This window comes from Rhinopithecus bieti, unplaced genomic scaffold (genome assembly GCF_001698545.2).
Source record: "Rhinopithecus bieti isolate Rb0 unplaced genomic scaffold, ASM169854v2 scaffold_29928, whole genome shotgun sequence".
NCBI lineage: Eukaryota > Metazoa > Chordata > Mammalia > Primates > Cercopithecidae > Rhinopithecus > Rhinopithecus bieti.
In genome coordinates this window covers 3,316,792-3,334,641 of record NW_016814053.1, presented here as the reverse complement: position 1 = coordinate 3,334,641, position 17,850 = coordinate 3,316,792, and the positions used below count along the sequence as shown (strand labels likewise).

The 17,850-nt window shown below is 39.5% G+C and overlaps 2 protein-coding genes across 7 annotated transcripts in view; one reads left to right on the top strand and one right to left on the bottom strand.

Moving 5' to 3' along the window:
- Positions 1 to 17,850, bottom strand: part of FRMD6 (FERM domain containing 6) — an 84,861-nt gene extending 67,011 nt beyond the window's left edge. For 2 of the 6 annotated variants that reach the window (XM_017849508.1, XM_017849512.1), the window contains exon 1: positions 17,721 to 17,850. The gene's annotated coding sequence lies outside the window, so the exon portion shown is untranslated. Of the gene's footprint in view, positions 1 to 15,470; positions 15,566 to 17,263; positions 17,658 to 17,720 lie in introns of those variants that run through there. The other 4 variants (XM_017849509.1, XM_017849511.1, XM_017849513.1 and 1 more) reach the window with 4 other exon arrangements.
- Positions 16,848 to 17,850, top strand: part of LOC108513639 (putative uncharacterized protein FRMD6-AS1) — a 44,416-nt gene continuing 43,413 nt past the window's right edge. The window contains exons 1-2 of the mRNA XM_017849456.1: positions 16,848 to 17,326; positions 17,427 to 17,716. Of these exons, the coding sequence (XP_017704945.1) occupies positions 16,848 to 17,326; positions 17,427 to 17,716 (769 nt within the window). The remainder of the gene's footprint in view (positions 17,327 to 17,426; positions 17,717 to 17,850) is intronic.

Here is a 17,850-nt window from a genome sequence, read left to right as displayed (position 1 = left end):
TTTTTTTTTTTTTTTTTTTTTGGTAAACATCCACAATCTGATTCCAATCTACTTCAGCCCTTATACAGAAATTACAGGTCCAAATTGAAAAGCTAAAACTCTAAGTCATAGAAAACTTACAAAGGAAGATCCTTGTTGCCCTGGTGTTCTTAGGGCATTAAAACGTGAACCACAAAATTTTGCTTTTAATTCTGCTCTTTGAAAGTCACTTAAAAAATGACAAAGAAATCATCAGAACAGAAAATACATTTTAAAGCATATCTGGAAAATAAAACCATATCTGATTAAAGACTTATATCAAAAAATATATAAATACTACAACTGAAGAACAAGGCAACTCTTAAAAATATGGCCAAAAAAGTTAAACAGTCACTTCACCAAAGATATACAAATGGCAAATAAGCACTTGAAATGATACTCAACATTATTAGTCATTAGGAAAATGCAAATAAAAATCTAAGTCAGATATCACTACACAACTGCTAGAACGGGTAAAGTTAAAAACACTGACAACAGCAAATCCTAGTGAGAATCTGGAGCAACTAGAACTCTCAGGGCAACTAGAACTCTCAGACGTGGCTGGTGAGAATGTTAAATGATACAGCCACTTTGAAAACGAATTTGACAATTTTTTATAAACATTCACTTACCATACAACTCAGAAATGAAAACTTATGTCCCAAGACTTATATAATACATAGATGCTTACAGTAACTTCATTGTAATAGCTCCAAACTAGAAACAATCCAAATATCCACAAACAGGTAAATGAATAAGCAAACTGTGACAACTGAATACCACCCAACAATAAAAAGGAACTACTGATATGTGCAACAAAATGGATGAATACATCATGCTAAAGTGAAACATGCCAGATGCAAAAGCATCTAGAGTGGCAGGGGAGGAGACTGACTAAAAAGGAGCTGTAGAAAACTTTTTGGCTTGACAAAAATGCTCTGTATCTTGACCGCAGTGCTGATTACATGATGATATACACATTTGTCAAAATTCATCAAATTATTTACTTAAAATTTATTTATTTTTATTGTATATGATTAATCATTTAAAAAGCTGATTTGGGGCAGGTGTGGTGGCTTATGCCTGTAATCCCAGCACTTTGGGAGGCTGAAGTGGGTGGATCATTTGAGGTCAGGAGTTCGAGAAAAGCCTAGCCAACATGGTGAAACCCTGTGTCTGCTAAAAAATTACAAAAATTAGCTGGGTGTGGTGGTGCATGCCTGTAGTCCCAGCTACTCAGGAGGCTGAGGCAAGAGAATCACTTGAGCCCGGGAGGCGGAGGTTGCAGACAGCCGAGATTGTGGCACTGCACTCTAGCCTGGGTGACACAGGGAGACTCAGTCTCAAAACAACAATAACAAAAACAAACCAGCATTACTTCATTCGAGCTTCACAGCCTTCTGCATTCTAACTTAAACACTTTAAGTTCTGGGCTGGGCACAGTGGCTCATGCCTGTAATCCTAGCACTTTGGGAGGCTAAGGTGGGCAGATCACTTGAGGCCAGGGGTTCAAGAACAGCCTGGCCATCATGATGAAACCCTGTCTCTGCTAAAAATACAAAAATTAGCCAAGCATGGTAGTGAATGCCTGTAATCCCAGCTACTCAGAAGCTGAGGCAGGAGAATCACTTGAATCCAGGAGGCGGAGGTTGCAGTGAGCTGAAATTGTGCAACTGCACTCCAGCCTGGGTAAAGGAGTAAGACTCTGTCTCAATAAATAAATAAATAACTTCTAAAGAGTAAATCAAGCAACTGTCCTTAGTATCTTACCCTTAAATGTATAATGTGTAATCATTTCAAAACACCTTTCTTTTCACTTCCCTTTTCTAACCAGTTCTATAAATTAATAAGAGGATTTTCCAGGGTAACAGCTGCTCTGAACAAATGACTGATAATGTGAATTATCTATAATACACTGATTAAAAATTTCCTGAAAATTTACTCATCAGCAACACGAGCCTAGTTCAAGAATATGTAAGGCAGTAATTAAAGGAAATGTTGTTTTATAAGTTAGATAACTTCAATTAGCTTTCCCTGCTAGGTTTTACTCTACAACTTATATTTCATGAAAATTTATCTTTACTTTTTTTAGGCACCTGTAGAAACAAATAATTTAGTCAATTACAAATCATTAGCTCTCAACATCCTCTCCCACAGATTTAAAATGAATGAGGGTTCAGAAAATGAGTACTTGAGTTTTAAAATATTTTATTTTTAAGATTTAATTAGAATTTATTTTAAATTCTAGATGAGACAACATTTATTAAAACTGTTCCTGATTTTAATTTCCTTAAATATCCTTAATATTACACTTGAAAATCTTGGGTTTCTTTGAAGTAAAACCCTTAAACATATCAATTTTTCTGAATCTCCTTCTATAATTATAAGTAACGTGAGTTCCTCAAAAGAGATTTCTGAAATGGCACCACTGCAGCTGACCTTTGTTTCAGTGTGTCACTAAACTATGCAAAAAATTAACTTTACCACTATATTTAGATGGGTTAAGTATAGAATTCTATTTTCTTAGGAAGAAAATACATAAAACATTTCTGATTGTTGTGATAAAACATACGCAACCACACAAAATTCCACTCTATATTTTGGGTCACACGTGTCAATAAATTTACTGCTGAGTTTTTTGCAGGATACCATATTACTTCACTCTTCCAAGCGATAAAGTATTAATTTTTCAGTTATGGGCTTGCAGTATTAAATAAAGGTGCTATCCACTAGTAACTGTTGGGGGATTACTAAGTTTATTTTTTATATCCTATTTCTGAAAGCCATGAGAAAATTCCTCATTACAAATACCTTTGAAATAATTATAGTTTCATAAAATAAAAGATGTTTTGTAAGCTATTCATATCTGAATTTTTTTTTTTTTTTTTTTTTTTTTTTTTTTGAGACAGGATCTTGCTCTGTCACCCAGGCTAGACAGGCTGGAGTGCAATGGCATGATCACAGCTCACTGCAACCATGACATTCCAGGCTCAAGCAATCCTCCCGCCTCAAGCTCCAGAGTGCTGGGACCACAGGCATGCATCACCAAACCCAACTAACTTTTGTATCGTTTGCAGAGACAGAGTTTCATCGCGTTGCCCAAGCTGGTCTCAAACTTCAGGGCCCCAGCAATGTGCTTGCCTCAGCCTCCCAAAGTGTTGGGAACACAAGTGTGAGCCACTGTGCCAGGCTAATATCTGAAATTTTTAGCCCAATTTCCCATTTGTCCTTTGTTTACTTATTTAAACAGAGTTCAACTCAGGTACCAAACAATAAATTCTAGAGCTATAAATCATAATTTTGTTTATCACTAATGCAATGACAACAGCCAAGTTAAGTTCTCAGTGAAAAAACTTTTTAACTATTATTTTGTTACAAAAGTATCTTTTTATTTGTTTGTAAGGTTAAATTTTTACATTCCAATTACTTCACAAACTGCCATGGAATATGTATGAGAAAGTTAAGGAATTCAGAATTCAGTCCTGTTACAATCCCCACTTCAGTCCCCACTCTTAGACCAGATCAGATTGCCCTAAAGTCTCACAGCACCTCTACTTCTTAGTAACACTTTTTGAAATTAAGTCATTATGTACTCCATTATTTAAATCTGCCATTCCTGCTAAAAAGTGAAAGCATCAAAAGGGAAAGTACCACAGTAGACATACTATTTACCAAACGAATAAAAAGATAAGACATTTAAAACAGTATTAGTCATTAGGAAGAAGCATATCTAAAATAATAAAATGGCACATAGTAATGAGCCATTCATTCATCTGGAAGCATCATCCATCTATGTAACAGAACTAGGCAAATGGCAATAAATGAGGTGCTTAGTGAATTAATACTCAAATGGATTATATAAATGTTACTACAAAGCTATAAAGGAAATGGCATAGTAAATTAAGAAAGCACTATGTGAGGAAGTAGATTTCACATAAGATTTTGATTACGTTCTACTTCTTCTATAAGTGTCACTATAATCATAGATTATCGCCCACTGGAAGTTAAATCTAACAATAGAGTATTAGTCCATCTTCACGCTGCTGATAAAGACATACCTGAGACTGGGCAATTTACAAAAGGAAGAGGTTTGTTTGACTTACAGTTCCATGTGGCTGGTGAGGCTTCACAATCATGGCAGAAAGTGAAAGGCACAACTCACATGGCGGCAGACAAGAGAAGAGAGCTTGTGCAGAGAAACTCCCATTTTTAAAACCACTAGATCTTGTGAGACTTATTCATTATCACGAGAACAGCACGGGAAAGACATGCTGCCATGATTCAATTACCACCCACTAAGTTCCTCCCACAACACATGGGAACTGTTGGAGTTAAATTCAAGATGAGATTTGGGTGGGGACACTGCCAAACCATAGCAAATAGTTAACCTAGAAAATTTAAAATAAATTTGCTAGGTGTTAGTAAATTAAATAATCATTGTCTTCAAGAAACTAGTATAGCTGGGGAGCTAGAAATGTGCTAGGTTCCAATGATGTGATACAGGCAATATGCAGCTCAGATGCAGCGGAAGGAGAAGCCAGAAGCAGAAACATGAGGTAGACGAAGTGTGTATGCATTCGACACGTCAATGGGAAGAACAATTTGGCTAGATTTAAGGAACTTTGAGAAAAAAATAAGTATCTAAACACAAGGTTAGCAAACTCACATGCCTACCAGGGAAGGAGCAAAGAAGTGAAGCCTGTAGGATGAAAAATGCCTACAGTGTCTTGGCCCCAATGTTGGGGACAAGAGAGTCTCTGCCAGGGACAGTGGGAGACTGCAGAGCACACACCCTGTATAAAGGGGGAAGCTGTTATGTTGCTACAACAGACCTTGCCAGGCCTTCAAATTTTTCTAGAGAAGGTATGAAACTCAATTTTTTTAATGTAAAATTTGTCTATTTTTAAATGTTGGCAAATAACTGTGTTAAAAGCCAAAACACGTCTGCAGCCAAACTTGTTGGTGGGCCACAGGCTTGCAACTCTGGTTGGCATGATGAATTCCACCCTAAGAGATCTGGACTTTATTCTGTAGTCACTGACAAGTGACATAACATTTATTTCAAAACTTGCTCAGTTTTATACCTCTGCATACTCCAGTATCTACAATGTAAAAGCCTTAGCACTGGGAAATTACTTCACATTGGCCTGGTGTATTTCAGTTACAAGCCAATTATATTCTAACTAACTGTACCGTAACTTAACTAACTGTAGAGTAACTTACAAGTTTCAGCTGAAAAAACATTCAAAATGATACTAATAAAACAGTGCTGGCAAACCAGTACCTAAGAGAATGCTGACATTATATGCATGTACCACAACCCACTAGAAACACACATACAATCACCAGAGCTCCACTTCTCAGAAACCTTGTGCCCTAGTCCACTGCAAAGGAAAGTCTTTGCCCTTTCCAGCGTTTTCTAAATTAGCAACTTTCTAAAGACTAATACTACACTTCGGTATTACCAAACACTAAAATATATGTAACTAAGTTTTCATTCTACCAATCACTCTAAGCTTTTAACTATCCAAAAACAATACTTATGCATTAAAGGCCTATGTGTTAGCATTTTAATAAGCTTAGAGAAAGAAAAGATAATTAGTATCAGATACTTGTTGATTCATTTTGATGACAGTATTACAGACAGCAAAATTCAAAGGTAGTTCCCAGAAAATTCTTGGTGTATAATTATAAAATACAGGACTATGAAAATTGCTTCATCACATGCTTTGAAATAATACTTCATGATGAAAGTCATCAACAAGGTATTTAAAATTTTAAAGAGGCAATTTTTCTATTACTCAATTTGCTCTGGCTCGTGGGATTCACTAACTCGAGCCATTTACTCTGTGAATGATGGCTTCCAGGCCAATGGGGCACTATGCTGTGTGGCCTAGTCAGACCAAACCTATCATCATTGCTGAAAAAGAAGCCAAGTCAAAGCACATGTCTCACCTTTCATGTAAAAGGACTGCTATGGTTTGAATGAGCCCCCCAAAAGTTCATGTGTTGGAAACTTAATCCCCAATGCAATAGCACTGGGAGGTGGGGTCTAACAACAGGTGACTGAGTCATGAAGGTCAAGTCCTCATGAGTGGATTAATGTAGTTATCACAAGAGCAGGTTGTTATAAAAACCAGTCTGGCCCCTTGTGCTTTCTGTCTTGCCCTTGCTTCTGCATTCCACCATGGGATGACCTGGGCCAGATGCTGGTACCGTGCTCTTGGACTTCAGGGCCCTCAAACCATAAGCTGAATGAACTTCCTTTTTCTAAAGTGTAACTTTTATTTTAAATTCAAGGATATGAGTACAGGTTTGTCATATAGACAAACTTGTGTCATGGGGGTTTGCTGTACAGATTATTTTGTCACCCAGGTATTAAGCCTAGTACCCATTAGTTATTTTTCCTGATCCTCTCCCTCCTCCCAACCTCCATCCTCTGGTAAGCCCCAGTGTGTGTCCCCTCTGTGGGTCCATGTGTTCTCATCATTAAGCTCCCGCTTATAAGTGAGAACATGCAGTATGTGGTTTTCTGTTTCTGCATTAGTTTGCTGAGGATAATGGCCTCCAGCTCCATCCATGTTACTACAAAGGACATGATTGCATTCTTTTTTTTATTGCTGCATAGTATTCCATGGTATATATGTACCACATTTTCTTTATCCAGTCTACCACTGATAGGCATTTAGCTTGATTCTATGTCTTTGCTATTGTGAATATTCCTGCAATGAACATATGCATGCATGCATGTGCCTTTATAACAGAATGATTTACGTTCCTTTGTGTGTATACCCAGTAATGGGATTGCTGAGTCGAACTGTATTTCTGTCTTTAGGTCTCTGAGGAATCACCACACTGTCTTCCACAATGGTTGAACTAATTTACACTCCCACCAACAGTGTATAAGCATTCCCTTTCCTCCACAACCTAGCCAGCATCTGTTATTGTTTTTAACATTTTAGTAGCCATTCTGACTGGTGTGAGACGGTAACTCATTGTGGTTTTCATTTGCTTTCTCCAATATCAATGACAAGCTTTTTTCATGATTGTTTGCTGCATGTATGTCTTCTTTTGAAAAGTGTCTGTTCCTGTCATTTGCCCACATTTTAATGGATTTTTTTCTTGTAAATTTAAGTTCCTTATAGATGCTAGATACTAGAACTTTGTCAGATGCACAGTTTGCAAATATTTTCTTCCGTTCTGTAGGCTGTCTGTTCACTCTGTTGACAGTTTCCTCTGCTGTTTACTTTAATTAGATCCCATTTGTCCATTTTTGCCTTTGTTGCAATTGTTTTTGGTGTCTTCATCATTAAATGTTTGCCCATTTTATGTCCAGAATGGTATTGCCTAGGTTGTCTTCCAGGGTTTTTACAGTTTGGGGCTTTATATTTAAGCTTTTAATCCATTTTGAGTTAATTTTTGTATATGGTATAAGGAGGCGGTCCAATTTCAATCTTCTGTATATGGCTAGCCAGTTATCCCAGCACCAAGGATCAATAGGTTGAATTAAAGAACACATCTTTACTAGAAATGAAAAAGTCTTTAAACAAAGTATGAGTATTTTCAAGATACAGTTCTCATCCAAAGACATTTAATAAAGAACTAAAAAACTGCATAGAACTGTTTCTCTATTTCAAAATATACGAACTACAACCTATATACTAGCGCCCTACCAATAATACCTAGGGAAAAGGTCAAAGGCTTCCTAACCCTGACAAAGCCTGCTGAAGATACGCATGGCCTCCAACATTCCCATTTCCAAAGTCCCGCTGCACATCCCATCAGGCATATTAAAATGTACCCACATCCAATATTAAGTATTTGTAATATACAAAACTGAATTACAAGTAATAGTTATCTTTCAGAAATTTTTTGTTCTCTTTGCACCCACTCCAATAAGGTTTTCATCCCTACTCCTCCAGTGACACAGCTCTTGTCATCATCACCAATGACTCCCCAGGTTGCTAAATCCAATGAGCAACTCTTGGTCTTGACCCTACTTGACCTCTCAGCAACATGTGAGCTAACTGATCCACTCTTCTGCTGGAGATATTTTCTTTGACTACAGGGACATTTTTCTAATTTTCTTCCTATCCTCTGCTTGCTCCTTCTTAATTTTCTTTTACTGATTCTTCCTTATCAACACAACCTCTAAAAGATGAAGCATCCAGGTTTAGCCCAAGACCAACATCACAATTAGAAAAACAATTCATAGTTCATTCTTCCACTGTGTAGGTCAACAGAGTTAACAGTATCTTCTAGTGATAACATTGTTACTCAAGGAATGGAGACACTTAATTGGGTTCACTATGTTGGAAAAATGTGCTTAAAACACTTTCTTGTATTATGTGTGTGATTTCTTCTCTTCTCTACAAACTGTAAATACTGATATGCCCCAAGACTTGGTCCATAAGCCTCTTTCTCTGACTACACACATTCCCAAGTGATCTCATCCAAATTCTGTTGGCAATTTCCAAATTTGTATCTCCAACCTAGACCTATTCCCTAAATTCCAGATTCCTACAGCAACCAGTGATTCTATTAAAATGCACATCAAAGCATCTCACTCCTCTGCACAAAACCCTCTGATGGCTCCCCATTCCACTCACAGTCAAGCCCTGAATACAGTCCACGCAAGCCAAACATGTGCTCTCCAAACATCTCTGACCTTGTCTACTACTCCTTCTCTCCCTGCTCTCAGTGCTCCACCACTGTGGTCTTCTCCCTGTTCCTGGAACACACCAGGCATGCTTCCACCTGATGCCTTCACTAGTCCCTCTGCTGGAACACTTCTCCCCCAGCTAGCTCTGTGTGGCTCTCTTCCTCCTTCAAACCCTCTTTTCAGTGAGGTCTACCTTGACTACACTCCTCCAATCGCAAAGTCCCTGCCTCCCTTCCCCAGCACTCCTACTGTCCCTTAGCCTGCTCCACTTTTTCTTTTTCCCATCAGGCTTATTACCTTCTAAAATACTATAACACTTATTTTGTTATGCTGATTGCCTCCTAATAGAATATAAGGTCCATGAAGGCAGAGTTTTTTTTTTTTTCTTTTTTGTTTTCCCCCTTTATTTTATTCACTGACATCTCTCAGACCTAGACCAGTGCCTGGCATGTACTAGGCATACATTATATTGAATGCATGAATTTAAACATTTAATAATTTTAATTTCATAGTTGTCTTTTAATATTTGAGATTTTTACCAGATCTTGTACATTTCTGTTGCTCCTACAAAAGCCCCTTTTCTACGGGCTTGAAGGATAGAAAAATCTCAGCCTGACTTCACGATCCAGTATAAATCCGGTGGCCCCAGGAAGGGTGGGAACATCCCATGTCTGACCATCCTTGATTTTGGACCCTAAAACCAAAGCTCAACTTCACACTCATTTGGAAACATCTAGTATCTTTTCACACCCATGTATTTTGTTCCCCCAACTAGACATGAAACACATTGGCAGAAATTGCACAAAGTATTCAGCACAGTCCTGAATACTTCATAAAGACATAAAACCTGGTTTTTAATGGACTTAGTGAAAATTTTTAAAGTGTTAAGTTTACTAAGCTCAAGATTTTACACGCACAATCACAACGGGAACTGGGTTATCCGGACTAGGTCTCCTGCCCTTGAATGAACAGATCAGAATGATACAGCGCGAGTCTTCTAGAGGATCCTGTACCGTTTTCAGCTGAGCTTGTACTTAGGCTAGTTAGATGAAAATGTATCTTTCTAAGGTGCTTAACTGTGTCTTTCTTAAGTTTCTTTGAATGAATCATTTAACATCTCAAACTCTGGCCCTCATAACAGAAAATCACAAATGGTTCTGACCCACATTACATAAACTGTGCCAATGATTAGGGGGTGGGAATAAAGAACTGCTTTATATCAATAACAGTGGCTTTCTTCAAAAGTACTCACATGAAGCCATGCAGGGAACATGGGCAAAAGACATGGGCCACTCAGTGGTATTCTCTAAGTTTAAAAGAACTTTGCACAACATCAGTCACCGTAAAGAAAATTTTTAAAAACTGCAGGCTGGCTTTTTTTGGCATATGGAAAGAAACAATTATCTAGCAGACAGAAGCTGAAAGACTGAGACGGCTGGAAATTAGAAGAGAATTAGGAAAAATAACTCGATCAATTAGTAATCAGTGCGACAGGCCAGCTGCCCCTACTGTAGCAACACAGACTTCCCAGTATCTGTAACTGAGAAATACCAGGTTTTGTTGCCTGCTTAATGCCGTCAAAAAACAAAGTTAAATCTCATGAAATGCTTATAAATGAAGGCTTGGGAACCTCCCATAAAACTGTAAGTCCTTTTACACATCACTTCTTTTTGTCTTAAGCAGCAACAGCTAACATCACTTAAGACATTTATTATATATCAAAGACCACACCAGTTGTTTTACCTGTACCATTTCACTTAAAAATACGAACAATCCTGCGGGATAGTTATTATAATTATCTCCCACTTTACTGATGAGGAAAAAGAGGTGTAGAGAGTTAAGTAACTTCCCCAAGGTTACACATGGGAGAATACTGGAGTCTGGATTTGGGCCCCAGGGGACTGATCTCAAAGCCCTCATTCCTATCATTATATTTTACTATCCCTCTTCTATGCTGTCTTCAATATGGATTACTCTATTCTATAGTAATTTCACTGAGCAACTTGTCAGAGCTATGGCCCTATGGTCAGCATATTTTTTATTTGTTAACATTACATATGCTAAATTTTTGCTGCGATAAGCAGTATCTTATTCAGGTAGGATATATAAATACTACATACTTATAAAATTCTCTAATTTTACCTTCTCTTCACCTTTTTAGTGAGCCTAAGCTGAAGCTCTGAGTCTTTTCTTAAATAATAAAACTGCCCTCTATTCTTTAGGGAAACATAAAAGAAAATGTATACATGAATATTTTTCCTTTGCAAGCGCTTTGTTTTATCTGTTAGATATCTCAGTGAAATCATTATCTTATGTTTTACAGTAAGTACTTCCTAGAGACTGCCACAGATTTTGGTGTCAGAATTTCACTGCTGCTCTCAGTAGATAAAGACTGGATGTTTCTAGGGATCTTTAAGAAATGATAACTGGATGGGGTGGAAGGAAGACACAAAAGAGAGAAAAGAGGGAGAAGCATAAAGGCAGGAGGAGTCCAAAAAATGAATTTTTGAGACATTTTCTTACGGATGAATTATTCCAAAAATATTGACAAAACAGTCCTTTGAAGCTAGGGTCCATCCTAGATCATTTATGGATTAACAAAAGAGTGAATCAAGAGGGACCTCAAGAGATCTCCTACTTGATACTTATAACCCAAAGTCTCATTAGAAAGCCCTAGAAGTGAGGGAGAGAGAGAAAACAGGGAAAAGGCAAGCCCCAACAGAGCTCTGTATGGAGGGCAGAGGTACAGCAGGCTGAATGAAGAAAAATTCTGCCTCACTGGGCTACAGATCCATTTCCTCTGGGCAGATCTGAGTCTATCTGAACAGAGCCATAGAACACCTTTGCATGAATCAGAAAAGGGTACCCATCCTCCAGGCAGTGAGCCCCCCGATGGACTCACTGCTTGGACGACATAGTAGGGAGGTGGTTTTCAGACCCACCTTGCATGGCAAAACCTGCACAGCTACAGTTGGTAGCCCTGATCTTGCCTTCTCTCTCTCCAACAAGCACGTGACACTAGAGGAGACAAGATTGAGAGTCAGAGCAGCTTGTACTATTGGTGCTGTCATTAGCTGTGAGACTTTGTATAGTCATTCAACCTCTTGAGGCCGCAGTGCCTCCATCTCTGAAAAATGATGTGGCTGGCTAGATGTCACCTAAGGCCTCCTTCCTCTTACCAACTGTCAGCTGAAATCTGGTAATATCTAGTTGGTATATTCCAAACTATATCCTTAGGATACGGTGACTGAGTCGAACCTTTAAAGCGTTCTTAAGAATGCTTTTTTTCCTCTCACATCTTATTTCTGACGTTCCTTTTTTCTTTCAATCTTAAGACCATACTCAGCTTTCAACCCCAAAGTGCTCAACATTTTTTAGGGCCATCAAAAGGTCACCTATCATGTACTGTCCTCAAATTACCCAAATATCCACCAACAAAATGGATAAACTGGGCATATTCATTCACAGAAATAACAGAAAAAAGACCTACTGCTACCTACATCAATTTGGATGTATCACATGACATTATGTTGAGCTAAAGATGACCAAAAAATGTATATTTTATTGCATTTAAATGCAGTCCAAGAACAGCTTAAAACTAATCCGTGACAATAAAAGTCAGAATAATAGTTATCCTGGGGACAAGGATGATGACTGTAAAGAGAGGCTGGTAATGTTCTGTTTCTTGATTTGGATGCTAGTTGTCCAGATGTGATCATTTTGTGCTGTACACTCCTGATCTGTGCATTTGTCTGGTTGTGTATAATTCAGCAACAAGTTCAAAGAAATAAAGCTACAGGGACCAAAAAAAAAAAGTCATCTACTGAAACTGTACACACAAGTGCTACTACCTGTGGGGAGAAAATTAATCACATTTTATTTAACCCAATCAGAGAGAAAATCACCTGAAAAGTTAAGTGAGAAACTTCATTATATTTCCTAAAATATGCATCAAGAAATTGCTTAATTTTTTTAAATGATTTCCTCCCTCACATGAAACTGTGGCTATAAATTAATACAAAATATTGTTTTTCTGTCTTCATATACCAGTGAAACATTGTTGCTCAAAGTTGTATAAAACATGTACAAAGATAATGTTGTTGGAAAAAATCTGAAAACACCACCCAAGAGGATCCATTTGGAATACGGAGAGTCTAAATAGATATTTTTGGTCAGAATTATTCCAATTATCAGCACATTAATGCAATGACTTGGATAATGACCAAATCACTACCTAGTTTCTTGCTGTATCGATTTAACTTAGCTAAGAAGGCCGTACAGGTGGGGAAAGATATTCAAGAAAATGCTATGCTGGCCGGGGGCGGTGGCTCAAGCCTGTAATCTCAGCACTTTGGGAGGCCAAGGCGGGCAAATCACGAGGTCAGGAGTTCGAGCCCAGACTGGCCAACATGGTGAAACTCCATCTCTACTAAAAATACAAAAATTAGATGGGCGTGGTGGCAGGCACCTGTACTCCCAGCTACTCAGGAGGCTGAGGCAGGAGAATCGTTTGAACCCGGGAGGCGGAAGTTGCAGTGAGCCAAGATCGCGCCATTGCACTCCAGCCTGGGCGACAGGGCAAGACTCTGTCTCAAAAAAAAAACAAAAAAAAAAAACAAAAAAAAAAACAAAAAGAAAAGAAAAGAAAATGCTATGCTACAGACAACTCCAAGGAAGCCCCAGGAAAATATTGCCTTCTCCTGGGACTGTATTTGGTTCATCTGTGAATTTGTTTCAGCACATTTTTCTCTTCTTGACTTGAAGTAATACAATCAGCTGAGAGATCAATGATTTCTTTCCCCTTCTCAGTGTTCTGTAATTCATCTTTGATCAATATGGTATACATACTGCATGACTGTTCCGTTCCATGTGACGTACATAAAAAGTGATCATACACAAACCTGCATCAGAATTACACCACTAAATCACATAAGGTAATGAGAAGCACAGATTGCTTGTTTTTACCTAAAACTTCATAATAACTTCAGCCATTACTGCTGTAGAGCACCCTCTGGTCCCACAGCATGGGAGGTAGACAGTAGTAGTTTCCTCAAATATTGGGGGACTAATTATTTGTAGAATCATTGGTACTTAAACAAAAAACGTTTCCGGTCTTTGAAATGGGAAGTGGCTTTTGGAGTGTATGGGATACAGTTATAAGCATCCAGTCCCTGCACATTATTTAACACCAAACTAGTGATTCAACACTAAGACAGGCAGTTTCCAGGATAACTATCAATTAGCAATCCTATTTCAAGTTGTATACAGACCTTATAGGGCACCTTAATTCTAATCATTCTAATCCTTTTTTCTCAGCTAAAAATACCTTATTCTTACACTTTGAAACAGTAAGTTCTCTCTACTTTGGCCTTGTTTTAAATACTTATCCTTCTAACTTTAAGTTTTCCTTGCAATAGAATGTCCAGTATTCTACTTCCTCTTTCCTCTCAATGTATCCCTTTAACTTGTTTCTATTTATTTTTAAAGGCCCCCAAAGCCTCTTCCTCAGGATAATGTGCAACTCAGAAAGCCCTCTCGACTACCCTCTGCATCAAAGTATAACCACAGAGACCAACAATAACATTTTGCCTGTTTGGGTTTTACGGAACATACATTATAAATGAAATTTCACTACTCATAAAACCCCTTCGCTAAATCTTTCCCATTCCCCTCTCCTAACTCTCCATTGTTTTATACACAATCATGACATAAACACACTCCCAAAATGTGTAATGATATAATCATACAAAGACTTCCTAAAAATACATAATTTTAATGTGTGCCACAAACAGCCTTTATAACTCTAGTACTAGGAGTACACGTTTAAAAATATACTGACTTTTAAATAAATTGTGTTTGTTGTTCCTCATTGGGGGTGGGGAGGAGGTAGGGGATCATCAAACAAGGACAGATTGCTATATCTGAAACCACAAACTGTGTTGTGGTAGGATTCTACTGAGGATTGTAAACACATTTAAAACTTTTTTTTTTTTTTACTTTAAAAGAAGAAAGTTGAAATTGCAAAAATGAAAGCCAAAGCTTCTATGCTTTACCCATAAGGATACACTAACCGAATATCTCCTGTTTTCTCACTTATGAAAGAAATACGCTTTATCTACCAAACCAGGGCATTTATGAGGTTTGTATTAATGAACAGAAAAATGTACAAATGCAAAAAACTTTCTATCCTTTAGAAGACTTAGTATTAAATCGACTTTAGGGAAAGCCCAAGAAATTTCGTTCTCAACTCAGAAAACCACCTAAGGGATAATTTGTGAATGCCATCTGGGATCCAGGCAGTCCCATCAACAAAAGGGAAAACTTGTTGAGATCATCCAAATCTAAAATTCACATACATTTTTACATCTGGACTGAATTAATCTTTTCTTGGTACTGGCTTTCATGTAATAAAATAATTGTTTGCAGGTTTTATTTTTCTAAAAAAAAAAAAAAACCCACAACTTTAGAAATCAAAATGTGCAACATTCAAATCGAAAACTATAAAGAATTTCTTTATCATAAAAGTTAGTTGTGAGACAGGACTCATTTATACTCAACTCTGAACCTGACAGCTTAGTCAAAAACAATTCTGTTTGAAACTTTCATTCCAAGCATCTGCCACAAAAAGCTATGCAGTCTATTACATCATAAGTTCAGAAAGCCAAAAGCTTTATACGTATAGTTAAATGTGGAAACAAAATCCAAAAACTAGAAAAAAGACCCCCCCCCAATTCAACAAACCTAGTTGAGTAACAATTTTTTTTAAGAATTTGTAACTAAAAACTGTTACCTAGCACATTGGCATTTTGCTTTCAAAAGTAGCGTCTTCATCCAGGCCCATGCTGTTTTCAGGCGTTTTCCTGTAGAGCCAGGAGCATCATAAATCTGTAAGTTCAAATTATGTACTTAAAACTAGCAGCTTACCCTTGTTGCCCGCAAAAAGAAGATACTGGAAATAGGAAAGATTTCCTGCCCCTTAAAATGTCTTGAGTATTGCAAGAACTGCTGATTACTGTAGCCCATCAGTGTCAGATCTCAGAGATTCTTGCAAGCAACTCAAAGAGGGGAAAATTAGTTCATATTACAGTCAGTCTGCTTTCTGGAGAAGATGTCCTGCAGATAACATGATATTAGATATCCCCTGGGGGATCCTTTTCATCTAATAATCCTACTAAATGTCCACTTTAATATGAAATATGAATCCAATATGTTTACAAACATACTGGGAAAAGTATTCAAATGCCAGCTGTCTCACATTGTGAAGTATTTTCATTTTTAACATAAAACGTTTATTTCTCAAAGCCACACCTGAGAAAATGATTAGGTGCCGTTAAGTTTTATACTACAAAGGACATCAGCAAAGGCATCTGTTTTCCTGCCTCTCTTCTGGTCTTCTCCCCTCCCCCACTCTCCATCCTGCAGGCCATTTGTAGGTCCTGGTTGTTAAAATTTCTACAATAGTCTCATAATGCTCTAAATTCTGATAAAAAAAAAAAATTCTCATCCTTTAACACTGCTGAACCTAAATTCATGCACTGCTCTAAGAAGGAAACCCAAAAGTCACAAGCCTCTTTAATGACAGATGTATTACGGAAAATTTTCCCCACAAAGTTTTGATGCTGTGAAATATCAACTCCCTGAAATCACAGAAAGGAAATGACTTACATTCTTGGAAAATGAAGCCACTAGCAGCTTTCTCCAACAGCATTTTCTAAACCCCAAACTACACCCTGTGGCAAGAGGGAGTATTTCGTGCAAAAACTAAATTTAAATAGATGCTTATAAAACCAATAAACAAACATTGCCCGGTCCCAGAGAAGAACAGAAGGGAATCATACTCGGAAAGCCCAGCGAGATACTTTTTCTCCACATTCAGAAATGCTGGAGAGCACAGGCTGGAAGTCAGAAGCAACCTGAGAACGCTTGAAGTTTTCCTTCTCTGCTGTGAGCAATGCACAGCTCCTGAGGGAAATACTGGCAAAAGAGATTTTGCTTAAACAATAAAATGAAAAGGGTGTTAAGGGGAAAACGAGATAATATTTCTTTGGACACTAGCTACACAACTGAACGGCCTAAAAAGTTGCCAGCTTTCAACTTTAAAATACGCTTATTTTGACATTTTCCCATCTATTCGTGCCTTTTAAAAAAACGCCCGCACCATTAGGCTATGCTGTCCCAGGACTCGAGGTGTTGTTGTAATCCCTGTAGACTTTACACTTACACGGGTGGACACCAGCTGTCCATACCTGACAGTGCCTGGCCCTTCCGGAGCCGAATCCGCTGGTCCCATTCGCCTGGGGCTCCGCCAGCGCACCGCAAGCTCCTCCAAAAACCCAAATTCTGCAGGCCGCGCCCCCAACTCGTATATCACCCAGGCCCCAGTCTGGCGCCGATCTGCCCCAGCTCAACCTCCAGCTCCGCCGACTGGGCACTTTCTGGGACTCGGGGCAGACCCTGCGCTCGGGTCCCTTCCCGCAGCCGAGCTGTCCGGCCTCTGCGCGCGCACAACAGGCGGCACGGCGCAGCCCCCGGGAGCGCGGGACACGGGTGCCGGTCCCGGCGCCCAGCCACAGCGACACTGACCTGGGCGCCGGGGCCCGCCAGGGAGCTCTGTGATCCGACGACCTCCGCGATGCAGAGGACCAGGCGCGGCGCACGGAGCCCAGGCGCGCAGTCCGCAGCCGGGACCAGCCTCCCGCCCCAGCCGCTGAAGCGGCCCCGAGCTCCACGCCTCCCCCGCTACCAGGCTCGGCTGCCCTAGGGCCTCGTCCGCCTGTCCAGGAGTGGGCGAGCTCCGACTCGCGGAAAAGCGACCTTCCGCCGGTGCCCGACACCCAGAGCTAAGGGAGCGAAAAGAAGACGAAGAAAGAGGCGGAGAGCGGGGCCACTGCCTTCGCTGGGACTCGCGACTTCCAGAAACCCTCCCGAAACCCCGTCCCGCCGCCGCCCCGCCGGCAGGGGGCACAGCGGGCGTCCGGGGCGCGGCGGCTGGGCGATGGAGCGAGCGGAAAGGGCCCAGACACCGGGTTCTTGTTCGTACCTCGAAGAAAGTATTGAGCACCAGGCGTTGGGCTCCGTGGTCAGCCCTCTGAGTCTTCCTGCCGGCGCCGAGCCTGCCCCGCTCCTCTCAGCCCCTCGGCCCCGCCAGCCAGAGGAGCACTCCGCGTCCG